This window comes from Pieris rapae, chromosome 12, assembly GCF_905147795.1.
Source record: "Pieris rapae chromosome 12, ilPieRapa1.1, whole genome shotgun sequence".
NCBI classification, from domain to species: domain Eukaryota; kingdom Metazoa; phylum Arthropoda; class Insecta; order Lepidoptera; family Pieridae; genus Pieris; species Pieris rapae.
Window position 1 is genome coordinate 5,400,281 of NC_059520.1, and position 24,819 is coordinate 5,425,099.

Here is a 24,819-nt window from a genome sequence, read left to right on the forward strand (position 1 = left end):
CTTATAAAATACCAAGAAATCACTGAGTTCTTAGTATTTCTGTGGATATATTGTAGGTGCGTATCACATCGGTCTACAAAAAAGCAATTTACTAATTCAATTATGGACTCGCTCAATGTGATTTAAGTGACTTTTTATTTGGTTTTTATATATAACTAGATGACTCGGTTATTCTTCGCTAGCACAATTTTTATGATGTATATAATTGTGATAGTGAGACGAACACAATTGGTTTACACTTCCAGTTAGTCTGCAATCAAATTCGTTCTTCGCAAATAAAACTAAAGATAAATATAATTATTCGCGAGCAGTGCAAATTGAATTGGAAGCGTGATACCTGACATCAGCTTAGTTTAAATTTACCTAATGAATATCTCGGAGCGCTGAATACGATATTTCGAGGACTTAGTGCTTAACAACTTATGCTGACTTATTAAATATTACTTTAAAAGCTTCATATTAAAATTAATAACATGCTATTTTTTATTTAGATTTCATTATAATAATGCTAACTAACAATTTATAATGCGTTACATACATTTGGTAGTCGATCATTGTAAATAGAGTCAACGTAATAATGTAAGAGCCGAGAGAGTGCCAAAATTAAAAGCAATTTTAATCTATGGTTTTTAAAAATTAAAAACCACTTAAGAATTATTGTAAAAAATAACTAAAATAAAAATAATAAATCAGTGACTCTACAAACTCTTTAGGTCTTGGCCTCAGATTTCTGAATCTGTTTCATGATCAATTTTTAAATCTAATAGGCAAGTAGGTGATCAGCCTCCAGTGCCTGACACACGTCGTCGACCTTTTGGGTCTAAGACTTGTCGGTTTCCTCACGATGTTTTCCTTCACCGTTCAAGCAAACGTTAAATGTGCACATAGAAAGAAAGTCCATTGGTGCACAGCGGGATATCGAACCTACGACCTCAGATATGAGAGTCGCAAGCTGGAGCCACTAGGCCAACACATGCTTTGGAAAAAATAACTACTCAAGATAATAATTCCTTTTTTTAAATTTCGGCCTCACTCAATATAAAGTAGGAAACTAAGATACGCTCACAAAGCTAGAAGACTGTCAGAAATTTTTCCAATGGATACTTAAATACGCAAAATACGCAAATCCTGTCCGAATCACACCATTATGCAACATTCTACATCCAATTTTGAAATTATGCTGCATGTGAACATTACGATTACTTCTTTGTGAATTCCATCCATACCTTAGACTTAGACTTAAAAGTCTAAGGTATGGATTTAGTCTTTTAAGGTATGGAAGGAATTCGAAAATTTCTAGAAATCTGTTATAAACTGTCGATGATCGTTGATCTTATAAAGATTTACCTAATGTAACGATCAAAACTGTGTGTCATTAAATCTTTATAAGGTCATTACTGAATATTCCGCGTTTAAAAACAATTTTGGGGTTTAGGCTGAATTATTATGTGAATCTTCTTGTGGAGTTTGAAGGAGAATAGAAATATTTCAATAGTTATTAGATTTCCTTAACCCACTTCAGTCAAATAACCCACTTAAGTCCAAATTCAGCGGTAAAATCGTTTCATATCTGTGGTGACCTATATTGGATTTGGGTGCGAAGTGACTAGGTTAAAAGGCCTGTTACACTATTATTGCTATATTTTGTTATTCAACTATGAAACGCATCTGTAACATTAATAAAGGACAGGAAGGAATTCATTTAAATTTCAAAAACAGGATTTCACACTACATTTTCATATGTATAATATGTATTAAAATCATATATGTATTAATAATTCAATGACTACTATTCAATTAAATAACAGGTCTGATAAGTAATTAGGACAATAGTCCTAATTACATATTTAGACCGTTTATGTTACACTAAGACTTTTAAGTTGACCTAATAAATTCAACTAATTTCTCTGGCGCCTAACCTTTAATATGTGTAATACATATTAAATATTACCACATTTATGTTGGTATGAAAAATATCATAAAATAATTTCTTTGTAACTAAATTAGGGTACATACTCTAAGTGCTGCTAAATCTTGGGTTTAAAAAGCAAGAAAATGCATTATATTTAAAGTGCAATGCCGAGCTTTGTGGTGATTATTGCACTATTTAATGGAATATTCTTCATTAACCTACTACTATAGTTCAGGGTTTTGCAACTTCCAGTTTTCCTGTTGTTTCAAAACTTAGAACTGTAGTGCTACAAATTACAAGCTCCTTTTGGTTTATATTGAGGGAATTTTAAAAATGTTGGTCATTAGTTTTATAAGTATTTTTTATGTGCTTCACACATAGTAACAGGGTGAGTTACACAGCTAGTGTGTTATAGAGCATTACTTGATAACTCTTTACTTAAAAGATCTGTGTATTTGTTTTGTTATTGACAAATTAAATGTTTAATGGTAATTTATATAACGTCCGAACAGTAAAAAAACGGTTTTGTTTAATTTAAGTAAATGTTTAAAATTAGATTTTTACATTCCTTAATAACTGTAATATCTTTACATATTCTGCCCAAAATTTTCAGTGAAACTAAATTAACGAGTAGAATCCTAATATATTATATCACAGTTTCCTTCATAAGTTCATTTAGCGACTTAAACAGTCTCTACATATACTGATAACAGATGCCTCAGAAATAGACTCAAATCATATTTTTATAATTTTGCCCGACTATAATAAATATAATTAGATTATTGTAAAAGGGTTCTTATTAATAATATTCGTTTGTTTGAACCTACACAAAAGCCAATATAATGTATACAACAAGCTCGTAATAGTAAGCTAAGCGAACTATTACATAATTCAACCTTTCTTAACAGTTGATAAACTGAAGCCTGTTTTCTTTTGTTTTACCAACTTTGCTTTGTGCGTGACTGAATATTGTTTTACCACCTCAGAATTTGTAGGCGATATGTATCACTAATTAATTCATGTTGATTAAGATTGATGAAAACATGTGAATTAATTAAGCAACGGCAGATCGCAAAACCGAAATGTTTCTATAAAAATCCTTACACGGAGCGGTTTACGAATCTTTATAATTCAATAAAAAACACCTATATGTTTATATATACATATATTTAAACAAAATGGGGACTATAGAATATCTACTTCATATGGTTTATGTTGTGATGTTTATATATTTTATTATGTAATAGTACGTACGACGTATTAGTATGTGGAAATAGGGACACGATTATCCTTTTTATTTGACTTTAGTACTTAGTAAAAAAGCGACATGACTTGCAGCGTCGTCGTGTAGTGGCATTCCGCCTAGAGGCCTAACAAAGGACTGATTTATAGAGGTTTTACAGTGTCTTACATTAGCTGAGGGAAAACAACAAATTAACTGACTACATAGAAACATATAGTATACATTTTTGCAATAAACTGTTATCTTTTTAAATACGAGGTACATAAATTAGTAGCGCTATTTATACAATATTGAAGTGCCTTCATAATATAAATGAAACAATAAATATATAATCCAACCTAATCTAAAAAAATATACTTTCATAAAATAAGTTTTTATTATTTAATATACTAGTTCCTTAATTCAATTTTTGTGTTGAAAAGGTTGACCGATCTCTAATTAACAGCTTGTCACTTTGCATGTTACATACTATGTCCGCATTTAAAACTATACATCGCATACATATTTCTTTTAATTTCATTTACATATTAGACTTATAATAGAAAAGCAGACATAATTGCAGTTAGTTCAAACAGCGTCAAAATTCCGCATAATTCAGTAGAACTTTGTGTTTGAATACACACTCAATTGTTTTTACATCTTCAGTACGAAATGTGTTTAAACCTCCTGCTTTAAATATATCGTGACAACGAAAATTCGTTCACCCTACAAAGTTTTAAAATGTTATTTCCATTTTCCAAAATATTCCGGTTTTCATGAGAGCAAAGGGATATTGAACAACTGGATTGTGTAAACATGTCGTATTTTAACAAGCATGTTCAAATACGACAAGTTTATTTATTCAAAGTATATATATATATATGCAAGTCGTAAAAGTTATTGGATAAAACACCCTGAAACATAAGCCAGGCACAGTTTGCTTCTGCTGCACGACTTCGGCTATATATGTAAGTAATTAGAAAACGAAGAAGAATCAAGAAAGACTTAAAGCTAATGTATTTTATTTTATGTTTGCATTACAACAATGTCATCGGAAAGAGAGATAATATACGAGTAGTAACAATTCACTATTAACTCAATGCCTACGAAACTTAACAACTTACGTAAAAATGTACCTCGTCAATTCACGTCAAATGATTTGGACGTGTAATACTCGTAACCGGAGGCAACTCTATTATCCCTAGACTTTCCAGAGTTGTCGTGGTCGAAGCTATAATGTTTTGCATATGAATATGCTTGTGGTGTATCAGTTACCACAAATACGTCAACAGCAACGAGGTCATACACGCCGCGTCAAATCGACTCTATGTTACTTGTATACTGCTATTTACAATTATTGTTTTACTATCGCATAAAATGGGTTTGTTCTTAATGTTTCAATGTACTTTGTAAATATATACGATACGATACAATATACTAGAATGTTCGTAATATGTTGAGGGTAGATAAAAAATATAGGGACTGACGGTGATTAGCGTGTAATTGCCGTTCTTGATCATATATTATACCTCCTTCAACTAATTATAATAGGTAAAATCCAGGGTAAACGGCGTGTTGGTCGATGGAAGAAATCATGGCTTCGCAACGTGAGGGAGTGGACGGGTATTTTTTATTTTTATTTTTTATAAAAGTATTAATGAAAGACGTATAGAACAATATTAGTTATAAACAGGTGTAGAACTTTAAAATGTTCTAAAAAGACCTTTTTCGAGTATCTGAGCAAATTAGGCGTAAATACGCAGGCACGAGAGAAAGAGTGATAATACCAAATCGTTGTAAGTACCTATAAGTAGAAAGAAATCCCTTGATTAGTTTTATACCTAGACTAGTATACTGCTTAATTCAATTTAATCTTGCAATATCTATTACATACATGAATTCAAATCAATGAGGAATTCCTTTCATTTTTAATTCATTTAAAAAAGTGAAAAATATTAACAGTACTATTAGTATTTTTTTAGATAAATGAAATCTAAACAAATTTAAATTTTAAGCTATAAGTTTGCAGAAGTAAAACTTTGCTGGCAATCAAATCAAAATTACAACGATATTAATTCTTAAGAAACTTGAATAATTCCTTAATTATATTTGAATAATTGAGACGTAATACAATAAAGTTAGGTTTAAATTTAATATTTCAAATATGTTAAATTAATTATCCAATAAAATTATTGTGGTTAAATTGCCTAAAAAAAGATAAGAATAGATATTCAAACCAGGAAACCTAAAATTTTTTCAAGATAAATTACCAATAATTTATAGACAAATTCATAGATTACTTATGATTATATTTATTTATTTGCCCTTTTACAAGTCCACATATAAACTGTACCGCTATGACATACCTCAGTTAGGTGCCTAAGGACTTGAGAAGCATGGATGTAAGTCACTAGCCTCCGATCCTGGTTAGAATATATTTAGAAGCACATACATACATAGGTTGTCATTGTTACAGAATTTCATAGAAGACAATACAGTAAACTAAAATTCAAAAATATACTATGCTAAGTGTCTAAATGGGTGACAGTGTTTTATGAAGAATAAGCATTAAGCCAATGACCCTAAACCTCATAGCCACTAATAAGCAGTATTTGTTAAATGTAATAACGTTTTAAGTTTGTAGAGTTTAAAACTAATTACTAGTGCCAAACCTAAACTTAATTTTGCCTCTATCACTCAAAAAATTCGAAGTTATGACAGTTTAATTGAATTTTGATATGTTAGGAGTTATGGAGTTGACATCGCTTTAGGCTTCGATTACTGTTTTATAGATACTATAATCAATACAAAGTATGTATAACATAAGTTCGCGTAGTAAGTAAGCGTTCACCTCCTCAACCTTGAAGTCATACGTTCACATCCCCGTTGTGCACCAACGGATTTTATTTCTCTATGCGCAATGAATTTGCTAGTTCCGAGAAGGTAAATTTCGTTAGGAAACCGGGATATCTTAGACCCAAAGAAGAGGATATATAGTGTCAGGTACAGAAGGACCATCTAATTGTCTATAGATTAAATGTTCAAAGAAGCCGATGAAATCTGCTATTATGCGTCTCTGGATTACTTATATTTAACATTATAGGTACATATGTATACGATTTAGGTAATATTACTTAGTTCCTGGGCACATGTAGCTGTATAAATAAAACGAATAACAATCAGTTATAAGTAATGCTTGTACATCAAACTAACTTATCTTAAGACTATTGTTAACAAAAGCTGTCATTTAACGTCGGCTGTAAAATTCATTATGTTTTGTTGCATAGTAACCTCAGAAACAAACACTTTAGTCATATATAAGGTGTAAAAATTTAATTTCATTGCAAAATACACCATTATTATTTCCAAAAGGGCAGTTGTGTGTGTATCTTTTCGTCAAATCTTTCTTTATTATGACAAAGTGGCGTTCACGGATGATCATAAACAGTTGTTTTCTTTCGTAGCGGGAAAACAAAAGTTATATATACAACTTACTATACAATGTTGTGGCCTACTTTGGGAGATAAAATTAGGTCATTTGAATTTCACTAGACTTCTGAGATAGACGTCTTCCGGTGCCAAAAACATATAATGTAAAAGGAAATGTGCTTCGAACTTGTACCACTACTTAGTATTACTTTGTTCATTTCGTGCATGCATTCTTAGACATGAACGCTAATGTTGAATGTGAGACGCATAGAAGCTTGTTCTAATAAACAATAACAGCATTTCCATACATATTTTGCCTATAGGTAACGCGTAATTATTATCAAACAAATTAAAACACTTGGTTTATAAGTAAAATCATTGAATGAGAACAATGCACTAATGAGGGTTCACTGCTATCGTATTTCATATTCATTGTGTTAATTTAATAAAAGAATGCGCTTTGAATATTAACTATGTCCATAAATCAGCTCATAAGTCACATTGTTTTATGGAAGCGTCCGACTAAACACGAGCATGATGTATGGACGTGGCCGGAACTCAATAATGCTAATTAGCGAATCTCACTTCACTTGATCAAAGAGCTTTGACTCTAATTGGAATTCTAGTGCGATATTTGTATAATGTTTTGGTCAAGCTCCTTCAGTTCGTTAATGATATGATAATTTTTAATGTTCACACTGTCTTAAATGTTTTAATGAGTTTATGTAATGATATCAATGTTGCTTTACCTAAATGGTATGGTATTAAAATTGCAAACTTCATTTGATGGTGCATGACATCTGTTGTACAAATAGAAATCATTTATTTAGAATACGTTATTTACGTTTCGATTTCGAGGTATTATAAAAATAGACTCAGTTATATATTATATATAATTTATTCTATGAGGATAGATTTATATTTTATAGAATAAATAAAATCGAGAAACAATATTATGCTTTTGATGAAAATTAAAATCTTTTAGGAATTTCACATTTCATAACAAGGATAATATTCAATCTGCTAGAATTTGTTAAAAAATTTCTTTCAAACGAGCAGGTAACGCTTTGGCATTCTTCCACGCGATACTTTTCAAGGTACTTCTGATTTAAATTATTCAGAAGTGCATTTCGCCATTTCTTTTTATTTAATGTCCTGCGGAACAGCTTGCGGAGAGTTTTAAATACGTCATTTAAATATATTGTTAGAATGGTTTTAGTATCTAAAGCTTTTTTGTTGTCTAGTGTATATTATTTTGAAAGTTTGACTTCTTATGAAGTTTTACTTTCATACCGTCATGTATTCCAATTCACAGAACACTATTAACAAATACATATAATTATTAGTGGAATGGTAGTCTAATAAATGGCTTAAAACGCTATAGAAGGAACGTATAATTAAGAAAGAAGTCCATATGTGACTGGCATCTATGTCAGTTTTTTTTAAAGAAAAAATCTTCATAAGTACACTTATTTGAGGTAATTGCCATAACATTCGCAATTAATTTGGACTTACATAGCACTACTGGCTCGTCTATGCAGTAGTTGCAGGAGGCTGCCATCGGCTGCTGAAGAGCATAGACTTCGCGACCGGGTTCGCCTCTCACCCCGTTCACCACGTTCACGCCATCTTGTCACCAGGGACTCGAGGCACAGCATTGCGCGACCATCGCAAACCATGCGGCTTACACTATAACGCTTTTTACGCGTCTTGCATGAAATAATTATTCACAGAACTAACTCAATTATATGTCCAAAATTTTCAGCACAATTCTTAAATTTAAATTTTATTGGGTCAAATAAATTAAAAACTTTCTTATTTCACTTCTCTATTTACGTCTAAAGCTAAATAGTGCGTACAAAACAATTATTTTTAATTCCTCTTTAAACGCATAGATCAGAACTTATTTTTTAGGAATTAAATAATACACTGACAATGAGCGTAAAGCAATACTTGTTACACTTATATGAAAATCGTATGAGTGATTTTGAATTTTTCAAGAAAATTAAGTTTTCCCGCGGCGAGACAAATCGCAGTCGACCGATGCGGCACTCCCGGGTGCTACCACAAGACTGAAAACCGCTTGAACGCTTGTATAGGGTAAGGGTAGGCCTGTTAACCTTACACCCTTTGCCCCTGCCGCATATGGCCCCATTGTGTCCAACTTTCAAGTTTTGATGGACGATTTGCGTGCTAGAATTGATAGCACTGATAACAGCTTTTTCTGCTTTACACCGATTGCAAATACTGCACTATTTCCTTTATAGACGACGACTTGTTATGTAAGCCATGCTTGATTAACAAGTCGATGCAAAATACCCATACACATCCTACTCACTTTTCCAAATTTAGATTAATAAGGTAAGATTAATAACACAATATTGTTTTTAACTTATCTTTTTTAAATTAATATAAAACTCTTGTGAGAAAAAAAATTCGATTTCTTTATATGATATTTTTCATAAGATATAGAAATGCCGATTATCAGATTGGTCAAAACTATACTCACGAGATATTAAACGTTGTTACTTTGTGTGATACAAATTTTATTTATTTAAATTTACTTTTATATACCATTTTGCGCTTCAGTCGAAGTATCACAATTTGTTCAATTAAAAAACTATTGAACAAGGAAACTACCTAAAAAGTAGCACAGACCAGACTTACCACTTCACTTTTCTCCCTTTTCATAATTTAATGAAAAACGTGACTTCTTCTTAGTCGCGATTTGTCAATATCTGGGTACAGTATTGCTACATTGTACAATAAGTTTAATAGGTTGTGATTTGAATAGCAGGTTGATATTCAAAACACATTATTGATAGGCATCATATATAGATCCAAGTACACAGTAGATACATTAAAGTTTTTTTGTAATGGAGATTTGAAAATACAAATATATAAAAATATATACAATGCTTAATTTTGTATACAGTTACGTATTTTATATTTTTATTTTAAAATTTCTAGAACATAAAAGGATAATGATGTGCTTGTATATAAAATTAATTAACAACCTTCGGTTCGATTTTTATCAATCTGCAGATGTATAATGTACTGATAACATACATATTTTTTTTTGTATTGTTTATGTTATAGATATAATAATTTTACAACGTTAATTACGTAGAAATTTTGTCACGACATCTAAGACCTAGGTCACGTCAACGAACGCTTTATTAACGCATCCGATGCCAAACCTCTGAAGTGAATGTAAAGCTATTATGACCTTTGTAAGTTAGGTTTGACCTAGATTTATTCAAGGATTAATTACACTGCGTCGTAATTTCAAAGAGGCTTTTAGCCAGCAAGTCCTAGAATTCTATTATTGAGTGCCGGTCCCACATTAAAACCATATAATTTTCTTTTACCATTCTAGTTAGCTTAAACGAAAATTGGTTCATATTTGAAAATGTGTTTTTAAATAACTTTAAATGTAGTTAAAACAATTTAAGTTTTAACTTGTCTAAAGATGTAATAAAATAATAGTATATGTAATATAAATGCTATGTTGTAATATATGTGTAACATTTGAAATTATAGTTACAATAACTTTTTTCTGAATGTTTAAATAACGTTTCTATATAATAATAACAATTACAAATAAGTATTGTTATAATTTATTACGAATTTAATTCGAAACTGATTCATGGAAAAGCGGTCTTAATTTTTTTTCATTTTCTTCTTCTGTCTACTTGTACGCCCTGCCCTACTTATCATACAATTGAAATACTTATCATACAGGGAAAAAGTTTAATAGTTTTTTTTTTAATTAAAATGGATCCTGTAGATTAAATGGTGTTACACTGACGAAGTGTCATCGAAAAACTTTAATTCTATTACGAGCTAAACCTAAACGCTTTATATATAGAATGTTTAACAATAACCAAAACATTAAGTAACCCTCGATAATTTTCTTCACTAAATTTTTTTGCCTGAAACTTCTTCAATAAGATAACAGTATCTTGCCTACTTTGTAAGTCAAGAATACCATCTATTGTAATTTATTGCTTTTAGCATCTCCATTTCGAACAAATAAAAGAAATAAAAAGGAAAATTTCTAAGAAAACTCCGCAGTCTGCGTACGACTCCGGTATTTTTATCCTCTTGGGAATGATAAGGCTGTAAAATCATTTGCCAGGATCGTGAGATCCGCCTGATCTTGCTCTTAGTAATATTACACATAAGTATCGCCGTTATTAGATTGTTTAATTGTTTATGAAATTTAAAATGTTTCACGTGAGCTTTTTGTAAGTCTTGACTACTTGCGAGTGGATAAGTATGAGCTAAATGGTCATGTCATAAATTAAAAAGTACAGTAGGTTTGGAGTCAACGCTTTTAATAACATTCTTCAACGTATAAGATATTTTTAAATACACTTAATGGCTTATTAGTTGCTGTTTCACACAGCGACCATTATAAAGAAAACGGATAAGGCTAATAAAAATTATCAAAAAATTATATAATACTTATTCTCCTGATGGTCCGTTTTTTATTAGTTATACTTTTGGTTTGTATATAGATGTGACCTGAGAAAGTAGGCAAATGCGTCATTAAAGGGGGTTTTAAGTTTAAGTAAAATTTGGTATTCTCTCGCATTATTTGAAATGCATTAGTTATTTAAAAAATATATTTAAATTCTAAACCAGATAGATTTTGATGTGCTGTGCTGTTACTTATAGTATTATCCTTTGTCTAGTTCTCACATAGCATTAGAAAATACTTTTAAATGTTTAATTATAAAACTTTACCCGTTCCGACGTTTTGCGTACTCTGTAGCAAATATTTTTCACTTGAGGATGGTACTTTTCGATTTGACCGTATACATAGATTGTACAGCTTCAGTATTTCAATTTTAGAATTATTATGCTTTGTCAAAGCTACCATGTTATGTGTAGCGGTCTAAGAAGGGTTTGAATTGGAATAGTATTGCTTATCAATATTTATTGGCCTGGAATGGAACTGATTGAATTTTCTCTATAAGCAAGTGTACCTACTACTATCATGAATAATACATATATTATGTGGGTTGTTATTCAAATTGAAAAACAAAGAGAGTATTAAGAAAAATAAGATAGGTAATAATGAATTATTAAACATGCGAATAATGAATACGTGAAATGTCTATATAACGACGCTAAAGGGATTGTCTATTTTTACGTTATAGTTATTATGAGTTATCGTTAAATGGAGACAGAAATCTGAATAAAAAAAAAACATTTATTGCAGACTCGTGTTAGTTGTTAAGTACATAAAAAAATAATCTTATTTCAATGTTATTGCTTATAGTCTGTTATTTTTATCGGACTCCTTTTGCTACACCAGTAATTTCGTTATATTATTTACTTATTTAATTAAGGTCCTGCGATATTCAGGATAACTTGATGATAAAGGAAGTATGTGTCTCATAATGTAGCTGCTGGTTACTAGAGCTTCTTTAATGCGCGGTGGAGACTCAGGATCATCCGTCTCATCTTCTACATATCCTTTCTTCTTCCGTTCTTGATCCTCAGAGTATCTCACTAAATCCAAAATTTCTTTGTCTTAGTGAAGCCGTTGTAATTAGTCATGGTCTACTTTGGTGTAGACGATGACTAATATAAAAAAAAAAACTTAGAAAGTTCGTCGACAGTCGAGCTTATTGCTGGCTAGAACAAAAAAGTACACAGCTGCGCAGTAAGTACTTCATTACTCAATTTTTGTTTTCATTAAGAGTGGAGGCAATGTGTATAATAATTGTATGGAGACACCCTAGACCAACCTACGCTTTAGACAGTAAGGCGTTGTAGGGTAACATTACATGGAGTTTTCACAGTATTTTAATACGTATTACTGATACATTATGTATCAATAAATATACATAAACCGGGAATAACACACCTTTAAAAGTTGTGCGCCTTTAAAGACCAGTGTATAAAATGAAATTCTATACACTGGTCTTTTTTAGTTTAAAAATATGTATATTGTTTGATCTAAGGTTTCTCTCTTCACTTCTTTCATAATCTGTCATGAAAATGGTTTTTAAGAGGTGGACTAAATAAGGACGTAGGGTAATATGTTTTTAATAAAGAAAATATCCCGGTTTATTATTATGTAATTATATCCTATAAAAAAAAGTGATAACTGTTATAGGTCAAAGAATTGTGTAAAAACTCTGCAATGATCTTTTTAACTCCCCGATTTTCCTTTTCCCGACAAAATTGTGAATCTAAACCATTCCCTTGAACACACACAAAAAATTTCGTCTAAATCGGTCCAGTCGTTTAGGAGGAGTTCAGTCACATACACACGCACACAAGAAATATATTATATATTAAGATAATTATTCGCTAGATGCGCAAGTATAAAAGGAAATTTCATCATCGTTGTGAAAAATTGCGCTAGATGGAACAAATCTGCGTAACGTTCGAGATAGATTCGTTGTTTTGCTAGATGGCGCTAATGTAACCAGCTTTGCAGTTAGTTACATATTGTATCGCGAGATAGCGCAGATAAAAATCATTTTCAGCTTATAACAAATTATTTTGATAGATGGCGTAAATATTAATATTCACTGAATTTACGAAAAGTTGCCAATTTTACCACTAGGTGGTACGAGTACTGAACGAAAAAATTATCGATAATACAGTGGCTTAAACTGTCGGCAGTCGGCGACCGGTGTCAAGTGTCAACTATCAAAATTAAAGAATTGTTTATTGTTGTTATTATCATTGCTTCTGCATTGTTCTTTCACTTAATAATAATACTTTTAAAATTAAAACATTGAATATCTTATAGTAATTAAAAATCTTTAAAATAAAATAATTTAAACCAAAGCTATGTTAAATTTTTATGTATTTTGTTACTTACCGATTTTTGCAACCTTCTAGAGAAGAGCTTCGACTTTCAGGTGTGTATTTTCTTTGGTGAACGCTATTTAATTTATTTCTTAATTTCACACTAAGTCTTTTTGGACTTCCTGTTAATTTTACACCTGACATTGCTTACTTTTCTGTAAATATTATGTATTCATTTTACTTGGTTGCTCAAGAGAAGTTTGCAATGATTCTTAATAAACCATTTTTTTCAGGCATCTAACATGGAACATCAAGAGGATGTTATTTCTGAAGAAGATCGTGAATTTTCCTTTGAAACAGACCACTTAGTTTTACGAAGTAACAAGGATTATAATGAGCTTTTAAAGTACATTGTTAAATTAGAAGCACTAAAAGTACAAGCTCTTCAAGATATTGAACTTCTTAATGAGTCAAAAAACAAAGTTTTGGAGGATCCCCTATCATTCATAGAAAACTTAAAGACAGGTTCTGTAAATTTTCCTTCTCGTCAATCAATACCTGATATACCTCACATTGAATGGGAAAAATATGGAATAGATGTGTCTCTTGAATCAGAAAGCAATAAAAAAATTAATAAAGAAATAGAATCTGCAATGAAAGTTCGGGGGCGTACCTTTACTGACAGTAAGCCAGAAACCTTTAATCAACTGTGGTCATTTGAGGAACAAAAAAGACTGGAAGAGCTACTGGAGATATACCCAGAAGAGCCTATAGAAGCACGGCGTTATAAAAAAATTGCTGCTGCACTTGGGACAAGAACAACAACTCAAGTTATGAGCCGTATACAGAAATACTTTAATAAACTTGCAAAAGCTGGTTTACCAATACCTGGGAGAGTTCCAAAACAAAATAAATTTATGAAAGACAAAAGTAAAAGTATGTTTTACAAAAAATCTACATTCTTTCCAAAACTCCATGTACCTGTGAAGATGGAAGATCCTAATGAAGATACTGAAGACCAGGAATCATTGACCTCGGAAGCAAGAAATGGAAACAAATTTATGCTCGACCTGTTGAGAGCTGCTAAAGCTCAGAGGTTGTTAGATGAGACTTCACCAGTGTACCAGGTGAAAACAATGTGTGTTGGGTGTCTAAAAACAAACTTTCTAGGAGCACGGTGGACAGATAATGCTGGGACAGATTATTGTACTGACTGCTTAGTGAAAATAATGCCTACTGAAAAGTTGACCCCTGTCAGACAGCCCATTTGAATCTTATAATTGATGTCCATTCATAATCTTCATTCTTTATTTAAAAGTACATATAGATAAGCAAAATTTATGCTTTAAATTTACATTGTACAAATATAGTCATTTTTTTCATAAATTATGCTATAAACATTGTGTATAACAGTCTGTATAATTGTGACATACTTATTCCAAGTCCAAGTAACAGTTTCAAAAATAGAGATTTACAACACTTAAGATTATCATTTTAACACTCACTATTTCACTTTATAAATTTATTAAATAGTGTACAAATTTAATCAATGTTTTAATATTATGAATATGTAAAATAATGCCGTGCCAGTGGGGCATCCGGCGAGAGTGATGATGATCCACTGATTTGGAACACTGAGCACGGGACGATCTAAACTATAAATCTACATATAAGGCCTATCTGCCCACTCCATATTGATAGATGCATTGTAGTGTATCTAGGTTTTTATTGTATTACTTTCCCAATGGCTTGCATATTGATTAATTATTTACAACTTTTATTCCGCGAATTTGCCTTGATTGACATATTTGGTTTCTGGGTTCTTATACTATCTTTATAGTTTATATGAATTTGTGATATGTACAAAATATTTATACAATCAATAAAGTGCAGAGAAATAGTTAAAAATATTAATTATGCCAATTAAATTATTCATTCATAAGGTGCTTATGTAACGCATTTCCCTGGATATTTTTAGCTATGACGCCCAAAAAGACTAATAAGTATCCTGCTGTAATGAATTGTAAGTGGTAGGTACAGTTTGATAATAGAATTGAAATATGTATATATAAGTGCACAATATTTATAATTTCTGTATTATATCGTTTTTAAGTAGTGTATGAATAATGCATTCCAGTCAACCTTTTATAAACAAAGATTTTTTATCGAAAGGATGTTGCTGATGCACTTAATCAATAAGAATAAATGAATAAGAGTACTTAAGATGCCTGTTTGATATCTGTATAAAAATGTTTCTAATCAAATCCAGGCAGATGTAAATCGATGACCGTAAATGTCGCTATTTACGAAGATTGGATTGGCAGCGAGTAGGTACGTGTTATTCCCAGTAGCTTCGCGTCACTGATTCTGTTCTTCGCAGTTCAGGGTCTTGTAATGAAATTAACTGAGATAGCTGATGTTTCTATTCTCTAGCAGAGATAAGGGAACAATGGATATTAATTGATAACTTCGATGCGTGTACATTTGGCTTGCCAACAATGAATTTTCAAAATAATTTTCTGCCATTTTTAATAATCGGTTGTATTTGAACGAATCAATATTTGTATTTATTAATTAATATCTAGGCAAATTATTCGAAATCGTATGAAAATTCAGTATATTGTTAGCATGTAAAAAACTACATAATCTAAAAAATCCTTATGCGTGACATAAATAAAAATTGTGTTTGAGCCGCGAAATACAATTCAATCATGCCTACAACACTTTATTGACCAAAAATCGCTAAAAATCTTAACTATCAAGTTGCATGCAAAGTCTAAAGACGAACTTACAAACCGAATTATTAAACGTATTCTAATTTTTTGCTACGCTGTCTTCAATTAATGTATTTTAGTTAGTCTATCAGTGCTTAGTATACATTCCGTGAAGACCTTCCGTATGTAATGCCCCTCATATTAACTCATAGGTAGCGTATATGTACATGCTCAGGGGATTGTAATGATTCAAGTCATAAACGACATTGTTTACGTGCATCGTATTTAGATAAGTTCAATTCTGTGTACCTATCGTAAATAAGGATTATAAAAGCAGTTGCGTAACAGAACATTTTAGCATCTCACTAATTTATACTTGCAAGTAGAATAATTTGTTTAATGTTCCGTTCAATATTCTCCCTACGTTTTGTGCAAAAGCGTATATTTTTTTAGGCAAGCATAGCTAAGTATTAATTTGTTACCAATTAGCAATGTCTAACAAAAACTTACCTAGATCCACTTTTGTTTTGATACACTGAAAATAACATACAGTTTAATGTAATTAGTATTTTTTACTCTACAGACTTAAACATTAAGCGCGCTCTAATTTCCGTCTAATTACTTAAGTTAAAAAGGTTGTGCAGTTCAGTTTTTCTTCAGGTTAATTTTGAAAAGTTTCGTTTATTTAAAATTAGATCCTACTAAATAGATTATATGTATTATGTATTACATATAATAATCTAGCTTTTTTACTATGTTGCTGGAAATTCAGATACTTACTATAATAATATAATACGCATACGCCTTGAAAACCCGTATAAGATAACGATAAGATATAGTAAAGATAAGATATAGGACCTCGAATTCATATTTTTTATTCTGTAGTTAAAAGCGTGTAAAGTTTATCACGCAGTTAGATGTTGTTTTTAATGAAATTTAATTTTATCCGCTCTTGATAAATGAGTTACATGAAATAAATCTTGAAACGGTAACACTGGAAATTCAAGTTATGAAAGATGAGACCTAACATTAAATACGTCATGACAAGCGTCATAAATCTATTTCACCTGTTCTACGTTTCAATTTACATTTTCTTTCGCTTTTAGGGTGCGAAAGCAAATTTTATGTAGCAACTCGTTAAATTTATTTCTACTATATGCTGCCTGGAGACCGTACAATTTTGTAAAGGAGATGTTTTTGCACGGATACTCTTTTTCAGATTATATATTTCGCACTCCCAAAGCGAACTTAAATTATATATAACTACCCTAATATACAAAAGATATAGCCAAAGTTATAATACAAAGTATATATAAAAAGGTTCCAACTTTAACGAAACTTAGAAAGGATAATTCAATAAAACTTATTTAATACATTTTTCTTCACAACTAAGTACACAATTCGGTTGTGCTGCGTGATTTAACCTTGTTTTTTTATTTTTATGGAATACAAGACATACGTATGTAGGTCACATTGAATAAAGTGTCAACCACCGCCCATGGACACTTGTAATGCCGGGGGCTTTGCGTGTGTAGCCAACCTTTGAGGGACTAGTACAGTCTTTTCGTGAAGGCCCCTATATTGGCTTGGAAATACCTCTGCTGGCTCCACAAAGAAGTGAAGTGAGGCGGAAAAGGCCTTAAAAAGTTCGTGTTACGGGTATATAACCTATACGTCTAGGTGAAAAGGGTGGTTATAGGTAGTAAAAAAATTACTACCTATGAATAAATGCGTTTGGATCCTGTAAATTATATTTTACATTAAACAGAGATAATTAAGGTTCAAAGTTTACATAATATTCTTTTTTACCCATTTGTACGACATGGTACGCGTAAAAAGTAAATACTTTGGAATTTAAGTATCTAAAAAAGGAGAAAACCACATACTAGGATCCCATAAATAAGTCGTAAAAAACATCGTTGCCGAAGATGTCATTACTACCCTTATATATGCGTGTCTTGGGGGAAATATGTAGGTATCTAAATTTCCTGAAATATTGGTTTTTTGCCTCACATCTTTATCTTTCTGCTGACATGTATTACATTGCAATGCATTAGACCGGCACGGATATCAACTGACTTCCCTTATGAAAAAGATTCCCATAGATAGCATGTTCTATGTAGGTATTCGTCGATTATAAAAGATGTATCATATACGTGGGTAATGTTTTTTTTAAATTTCAATTTTAGAAATCTTTGGTAACCTAATGTAGTATATTGCATTCATTTCTCATTTGTTTTTGTGAACTGGCAGCAAATCTAATCAATCTAATCTTACACGTGAAAATGAACCTATCACGAGAAAATTTTCGGTCAATTATTTATTATGACTTTCGTTGTGGCCTTACTCAACAACAAAGCTATCATAGTATATGATTAGCATTTCATAATGAAGTACAATGTCTTACCACAATGTACAATTGGATTAACGAGTTTAAGCTTGAACGTAGCAATCTCTACGATCCGCGTGAGAGACATCCTTTAACAGCGACGTGCTCTTCATGATTGAGGAAGATAAGAGACTCAACTTCCACGACAATGCCTGAATGTCGTGATGAAGGTCGTCATTGAGTTGAACTCACTCGGAAAAGGACTGTTGAATATTTGGCAGGTGTCGAGATAATGAGTCATTCGCCATACAGTCCTGACCTAGTGCAACTGCTTTTCCAATGGTTCTATCGAATGTGACGATGTGTAGATAGGAACGGAGATTACTTCGAAATATAATAAAGTTTTGGCAACTTTCCACATTGAGCCGTTTTTCATTTTCTAAACATTTTCAGTGCCACCCAGGTATAAGCTATTTTTCTTTATGAATTATCTTCATATACTATGGTATATATTATATATTCCCTGTAATGTAATCTTCTCGGCATTAGTATTAAAATATCATGTTAATATTAGCAACAACTTATCCGGCGCTAATTAGTGCAGACTATACAAAAAACAAATTAACTTTTTCTGGAACAGATGGTATGTGCTAAACTGATAAACTATGATGAAAGTTGCATAGATTATTGGATCTACTGACAATGACGTCGTCCGTGTTTATATAAACTTGAAATATTATTTATTATACGAACATTTAAATGAAAATTAAAAAATCAGTGGTGCTAGAATCTTTAAGGTTTGCGCCTCAGATTTCTGAATCTGTTTCAAGATCATTTGCTAATCAAATAGGCAGCTAGCCTAGAGTAGCCTAGTAGATCAGCCTCCTGTCGCTGACTCATGCCGTCGACGTTTTTGGGTCTAAGGTATGTCGGTTTCCTCACGATGTTTTCCTTTTCCATTCGAGTGAATATTAAATTTTGCGTACATAACAAGAAAGTCCATTGTTGCACAGCCGGTGATGGAACCTCATGGATGAGAGTCGCAGGATGAAGGCACTTGGTCAACATTGCTCAAATACAAAGATTTATTTATATTCTTTGTGTATAATAGAAATTGAGATATAATGGATAAATTTTCAATGATTTTTCTTTAAATGAGAAATATTTACCTATTCACATGAAACGTCCAATAATCCTTTTTAATGTAAATTCTTGATCACATAAAAGTACAACATATCGCATAAGATAAAAAAATTTTGTACGAATTGAAACTTTGCTTACATTTCATGTTTGGCGGATTAATACTTCAAGTGATAGCTTTGAACGTATTGATCAAAGTGTCTCTCAGCATTTTCATTTGTAATCTCATGTGATCGAAAAAATGCTGACTCAATATTGGACGAAATCTCTCATCGTCAGTGTCATCAATTTACGATATGAAGACGACAAATACATCGAGTATATTGCTCCATTAAGACAAAAAGTATTTTCTTTTTCTAAGGGCTTTTGTATCAATATCAATATTTATATTGCTTTTTATATCTTAATTGTGTGTTTTGTGTATAAATAAACATATTTAATACCGGTTAGCTATTTTTATGTTAGAAAAATGCAGCCTGCAGCAGGAAGTTACGAGTTCATCTGAGGTACAGGGGTGTTAAAACGCCTCCAACATATACATAAATTGTCTTACAAATAGCACTGTGTTCTTTCCCCAACCCTTTGCACTTCGAATATACCAACTACAAAACCAATGGACAAAATTACTTAATTTCTACATAAATCTTTATGCGACAAACTTCTTTAAGTTGTCCCTTGTACATACTAAGACTATAAAATATACGTTATTGCAACCGTATAGTGGCAATTAATACAAAATATACAATAATAATACTTCACACTGAATCAAAAATAAGGTGTTTACTGGACCGAAGCCAAAAGCTTTTGATGTGTCTTATGTATTAGTATTCAGTGGTTTAGCAATCCAGCTACCTTTCAGTATTCAAATTACCTTAGAAACCTTCAGATACATGTTTGACTGTAACTACAAGACTCTCTTTTCCACTTAAATTCGGATATTTATTTTGAGTGATATAACACTATTGGCCTAGGAATCAAATCTCGAACCTAAATAAAAGGAACCGTATCAGACGATCATTACTACTCCTGTCAATAGCCCGACAGCTTCATGCTACGTGGTAAGAATAAAGATTTATAGAACGTTGGTACTAAATTACTGTCGATATGTTTTGTTGCTCATTTTATCAACAAATGACAACAAGGACACGAAAATTAACAACAATTTGTAAAACTGAATTTTACAATTACTTGTTTATTTCGATTACAAATCGACCTTCGTACAGACATATCAGTGTGCAGATGGGCAGAGGCAGAGGGTTAACCTCATCTGCACACATATATGTCTGAGGTTAAATTGAGGTTACCTTGAGCGAGCGCCTTTCAACACTGAGGTCGTACGATTGAATCATTGCTGTGCACCAATCGATTTTTTGTCCTACATGCACATTTAACACTCGCTCGGTGAAGGAAATATCGTTAGGAAACAAGCATGCCTTAGACATTGACAGCGTGTGTCACAGTATTCAGAACATTGGGTTAATTAAATGATAATTAATCGGATTGGTATTTAAATCAGTCGTTTTGATATCTGATGGTTATCAGAATGTCGAGCTGTAGGGTAAAGCGCCGAACTATATCTCACGGTAGGCTTTACGACTTTCGTGTGTGCTACGGCGATGTAAAGGCCTACGACGTGACTACATAGTAAGTACAATAGGTAATATGAAAGAGAAAGATTATTAATTTTCGAATATATTATGTACATCAAAATTTTGGACAGAATTTGTATAGAGATATTATTAAATTACTTTAGTGTTCACTATACTAACAGGGTAATCCCTGACAGCAAGAGTGAATTTGTCGTTCATTACCTACTGAATTTTTTTTGATAAATTAAAATAGACAATACTTTTACAATACATTACTAATACGCGCGAATTCCGAACTGTACTAAACACGCATAGTTAATATTTTTATTAAGAAATTCGGTATTTCTATTTTTGGTGGTATACGTGTTATAATACAACTACTAAATAACCTAAGCTTTTATAGTTTGGAGGTGTTCATTAGGACAAACCTGCTATTAACTTTGAAGCCTTGTGCGCGATAGAATTTCCAATTATGCCCCCATTCCGAAAGACTACCCCGAACGAGATGTAAAAGCAATTAAATGCCCAAAAGGCTTAGAGATTTTTATATGGTTACTATAGATTATATTTTTATGTACTAACTTTGCTTAACAATTTGAATGCATGTCTGTCGGCTTCATAGTAAGATTAAAGAGTCCAATAAATTTTTGATAAACGGCAGGCACATTTAGCGCTAAGTAAGTACTCTGAATCATATCGTTAGACTGACACATTTTCTTTAGTGGAGCATCTAATGATTAAAGATATATACGCAGTCTAAGGATTTCATAGAGGGTTATAATTACCTTAATTTTATTTAATAGAAAGTAATTTCAAATTATGTTAGCTTATTTAAGTAATACATTATATACAGTAATTCGAGTCGTGTGCAAGACAAACGGGGTATGTATGAAATTGTTTGAAAAATAATCTAAATTCTTCTCAGAGAACGCGGACTGGAAATATTAAGTCAAGGATGAAAATTTAACGTTTATGACTTGTGAAGAAACCCAGTAAAATGTAAACACATTAAAGAAGTAAATTGCGTGAGCATCTGTTCCGAGTTGTCTATCGGATTAGGTGCTCGGTTGGTTTACTTGATAGATAGTTTATTCATATAAAATAAAACTGCTTTATGGGACTCTTACTCGTATTATGAAAGTTCAATTGTATTGATTTGATACACGAATGTAAAAAATAATGCAATAACGTTATATTATTTCTATGATAAATAATTATAAGTTATCCTCAGTTTCTTTCTTTTTCAACTTTGATAACATCATATATATTGTTGATCATGTTATACTGAAACTTGGTAGAGTTTGTTTTTTTTATTATTTTTAAAATGATTAATATTCCAAAGGATTCATTTCATCTCAAGGAGCAAGTTATAATGCTAGCAGCTCCTCATTCAAAAACAGCAGCGAAGGGTTTTTTTGGTCGGTTGCGTCGTGCATACCACGCCCTTCATTAAACTGTATATAAGTATTTCGAGAGAGTACTTTATAAGTGTACAAGAAATCTACAAAACAGATATTATAACATTTAAATATAGCATTGACCTACAAAAGTAAACCCACAGTACTGCAAATATTACGCATAAGCATCATTCAACTAAACAAAGTATTTAATATCTTTTAAGCTAAGAATGTTAGACAAATATTTTCTTTAATAATGTTCCACAAAGGCGTATTACTCACGTAGTCATATTTTAATTTTCTAAACGAATTTTCTCTTTCTTTTATCGCTCATGCACTTAAGAAGTGGACCTCTTAGTTGTAGTAAATCAATGCAACAGATACAAACGCCATTATATATCACTACAATTATACTCGCTGACCACAACTGCTGTAAAACGCCAAGCTGCGTCCGTTTGTGGTACAGGTTTTTAAGAATCCTAATTCTAATAAACGTTATTTTATAGTACGCTTTAGAGTATGATTTTAAATACCGGTAAAGATTACAATGGAGTGCCGCCACAAAACACGGCATAAAGAATAAAATAAATCAAATATGTGATATTTGAATGATATAAAACTTGACACCAAAGACGAAATTTATTTCAAGCGAAAATCCTTCCAAAAATCTAAAACCATGTAGTCATAACACGTACGTAATGGAGTTGAATGAAGTCACTTTAACAATTTCAATATACGTGACACTGCTGTGCTTAGTATGAAAAATGGAAAACTCATTTATATGCAACGTGCAAACTTGGGCCAAACAAAAATGCGTCTAAAACATCAATTATTTTGCAGCATCGAACAGACACAGATGTAGTTTATCTGTACTGACTTTAAGGTGGTTTGTAAAAGAAAATAAACTCTGCGCATGCAAATCATTCTTATTACTTTATTTCTTTACCGTATTTTTTCAAAGTTCACCCCACAGAATCTACATCAAAGTAATTGTTTATCAGGTATAAAACATATTATCAGTTTGTATTCTGATTGTGATTAGATTTGTATATTTACTACGCTTTTGACAGTTCACACAACGTTAAAACAACATTAGATATATCGAAAGTATTACACACTTTTTGTATAGTTCCATAAATGCTCCAACTATTAAAATACTAGTTTCCAAAAATGACACATACACAGGTCTTCCTTGATAATGTTAATGTTAAGTATGCGATCTACTTTTACTTCTAATAACCTATTAAAAATGACTGCCCCAAAAGGAGCAAACAATTTTGTAAATCTGGACATTTACGACTTAATTTGTACTAAAACAGACGGAGATATTGGCTCCTTATTATTTTATGGATCTTTAGTTCCATATCCTAATGAGTTAATGCCTATATAGTAAAACATTGCGAGGCAAATGTTGAAAAGGTTGTTTTCTTTTAGATTGCAATATATACTCACGCATATTATATATATATATAGTATATTCTTGAACTCATACCATTTAATGTTCCTGCCAGGTCTCTACGCTTACATAGAACTTTTAATTTTCAGACTCCCAGAACCAACATTGGGTTCCGCGAGCCTCTTCACAGGATGTGTTCTTCCTTAGATTCAATCAAAAACATTGACCCTTTTTCGCACTCCACTACTGCTTTGTTTAAGAATAAAATAAAGCAACTCTTAATGTCTTAACTTAATATTACTTTTATGTGTGTTGTTGTCATGTATTATTTTTTGTATCATATATAAGTGTAACCTGTTGTAGATGCATCCAGTGTGTTTGTATTTGTTTTATTTTTGACTGTGTTTTTATTAAGGATGTCTCTGTTTGGTTTCCCAATAAATAAATAAATAAATAAATAAATACATACTTCTGCATATATACCTAGGTAACACTGAAAATATTTAGAAAATGAAAAACGGCTTAATGTAGAAAGTTGCCAATACTTTCATTGTTTTTTGAAGTAATCTCTGGGCTACACATCGTTGCATTCGAAGGAATCAAACTGATAAAAACATTGGGCCCATTCTACTTTAGGGGTCCCTTTTATGGCATTTTCGTACGATTTCTCGCTTTCGTCGCATCTTCAGGGTTCGTAAAGCAAATACCTCGAATTTTATCTTCAGTTCTTGAAATAAATGAATGTTTTTCATCAATCTCGTGATGTAGGAGGATTCTGATTGGAGGGCGCTACTGTCGATTTTTTTCCAGACATACCAGTCTGCACTAACTGTCCTTCTATCTACTAACACAACTGTCCAATCATTATTTTTCATTGACTTATTTCTTTACCTTAGTTGGCCGATCCTCGAAAG

The 24,819-nt window shown here is 31.7% G+C and overlaps 2 protein-coding genes across 2 annotated transcripts in view; one reads left to right on the forward strand and one right to left on the reverse strand.

Annotated features, from left to right (window-relative positions):
• The window catches only part of LOC111004382 (GTPase-activating Rap/Ran-GAP domain-like protein 3), a 46,095-nt gene extending 37,784 nt beyond the window's left edge, over positions 1-8,311 (reverse strand). The window contains exon 1 of the mRNA XM_022275394.2: positions 8,079-8,311. Within this exon, the coding sequence (XP_022131086.1) occupies positions 8,079-8,242 (164 nt within the window). The 5' untranslated portion in view covers positions 8,243-8,311. The remainder of the gene's footprint in view (positions 1-8,078) is intronic.
• Positions 8,312-13,242: 4,931 nt separating this feature from the next.
• LOC110991276 (ZZ-type zinc finger-containing protein 3) lies at positions 13,243-15,563 on the forward strand. Its single transcript, XM_022256593.2, has 2 exons — positions 13,243-13,453; positions 13,634-15,563. The coding sequence occupies exon 2, from the start codon at positions 13,643-13,645 to the stop codon at positions 14,609-14,611; it is 969 nt and encodes a 322-aa protein (XP_022112285.2). The 5' UTR covers positions 13,243-13,453; positions 13,634-13,642; the 3' UTR covers positions 14,612-15,563.
• The last annotated feature ends 9,256 nt before the right edge of the window (positions 15,564-24,819 follow it).

What these genes read in the sequence shown, in the direction of transcription:
- LOC110991276 (XM_022256593.2), top strand. Translation starts at nt 13,643, where the DNA reads ATGGAACATCAAGAGGATGTTATTTCTGAAGAAGATCGTGAATTTTCC.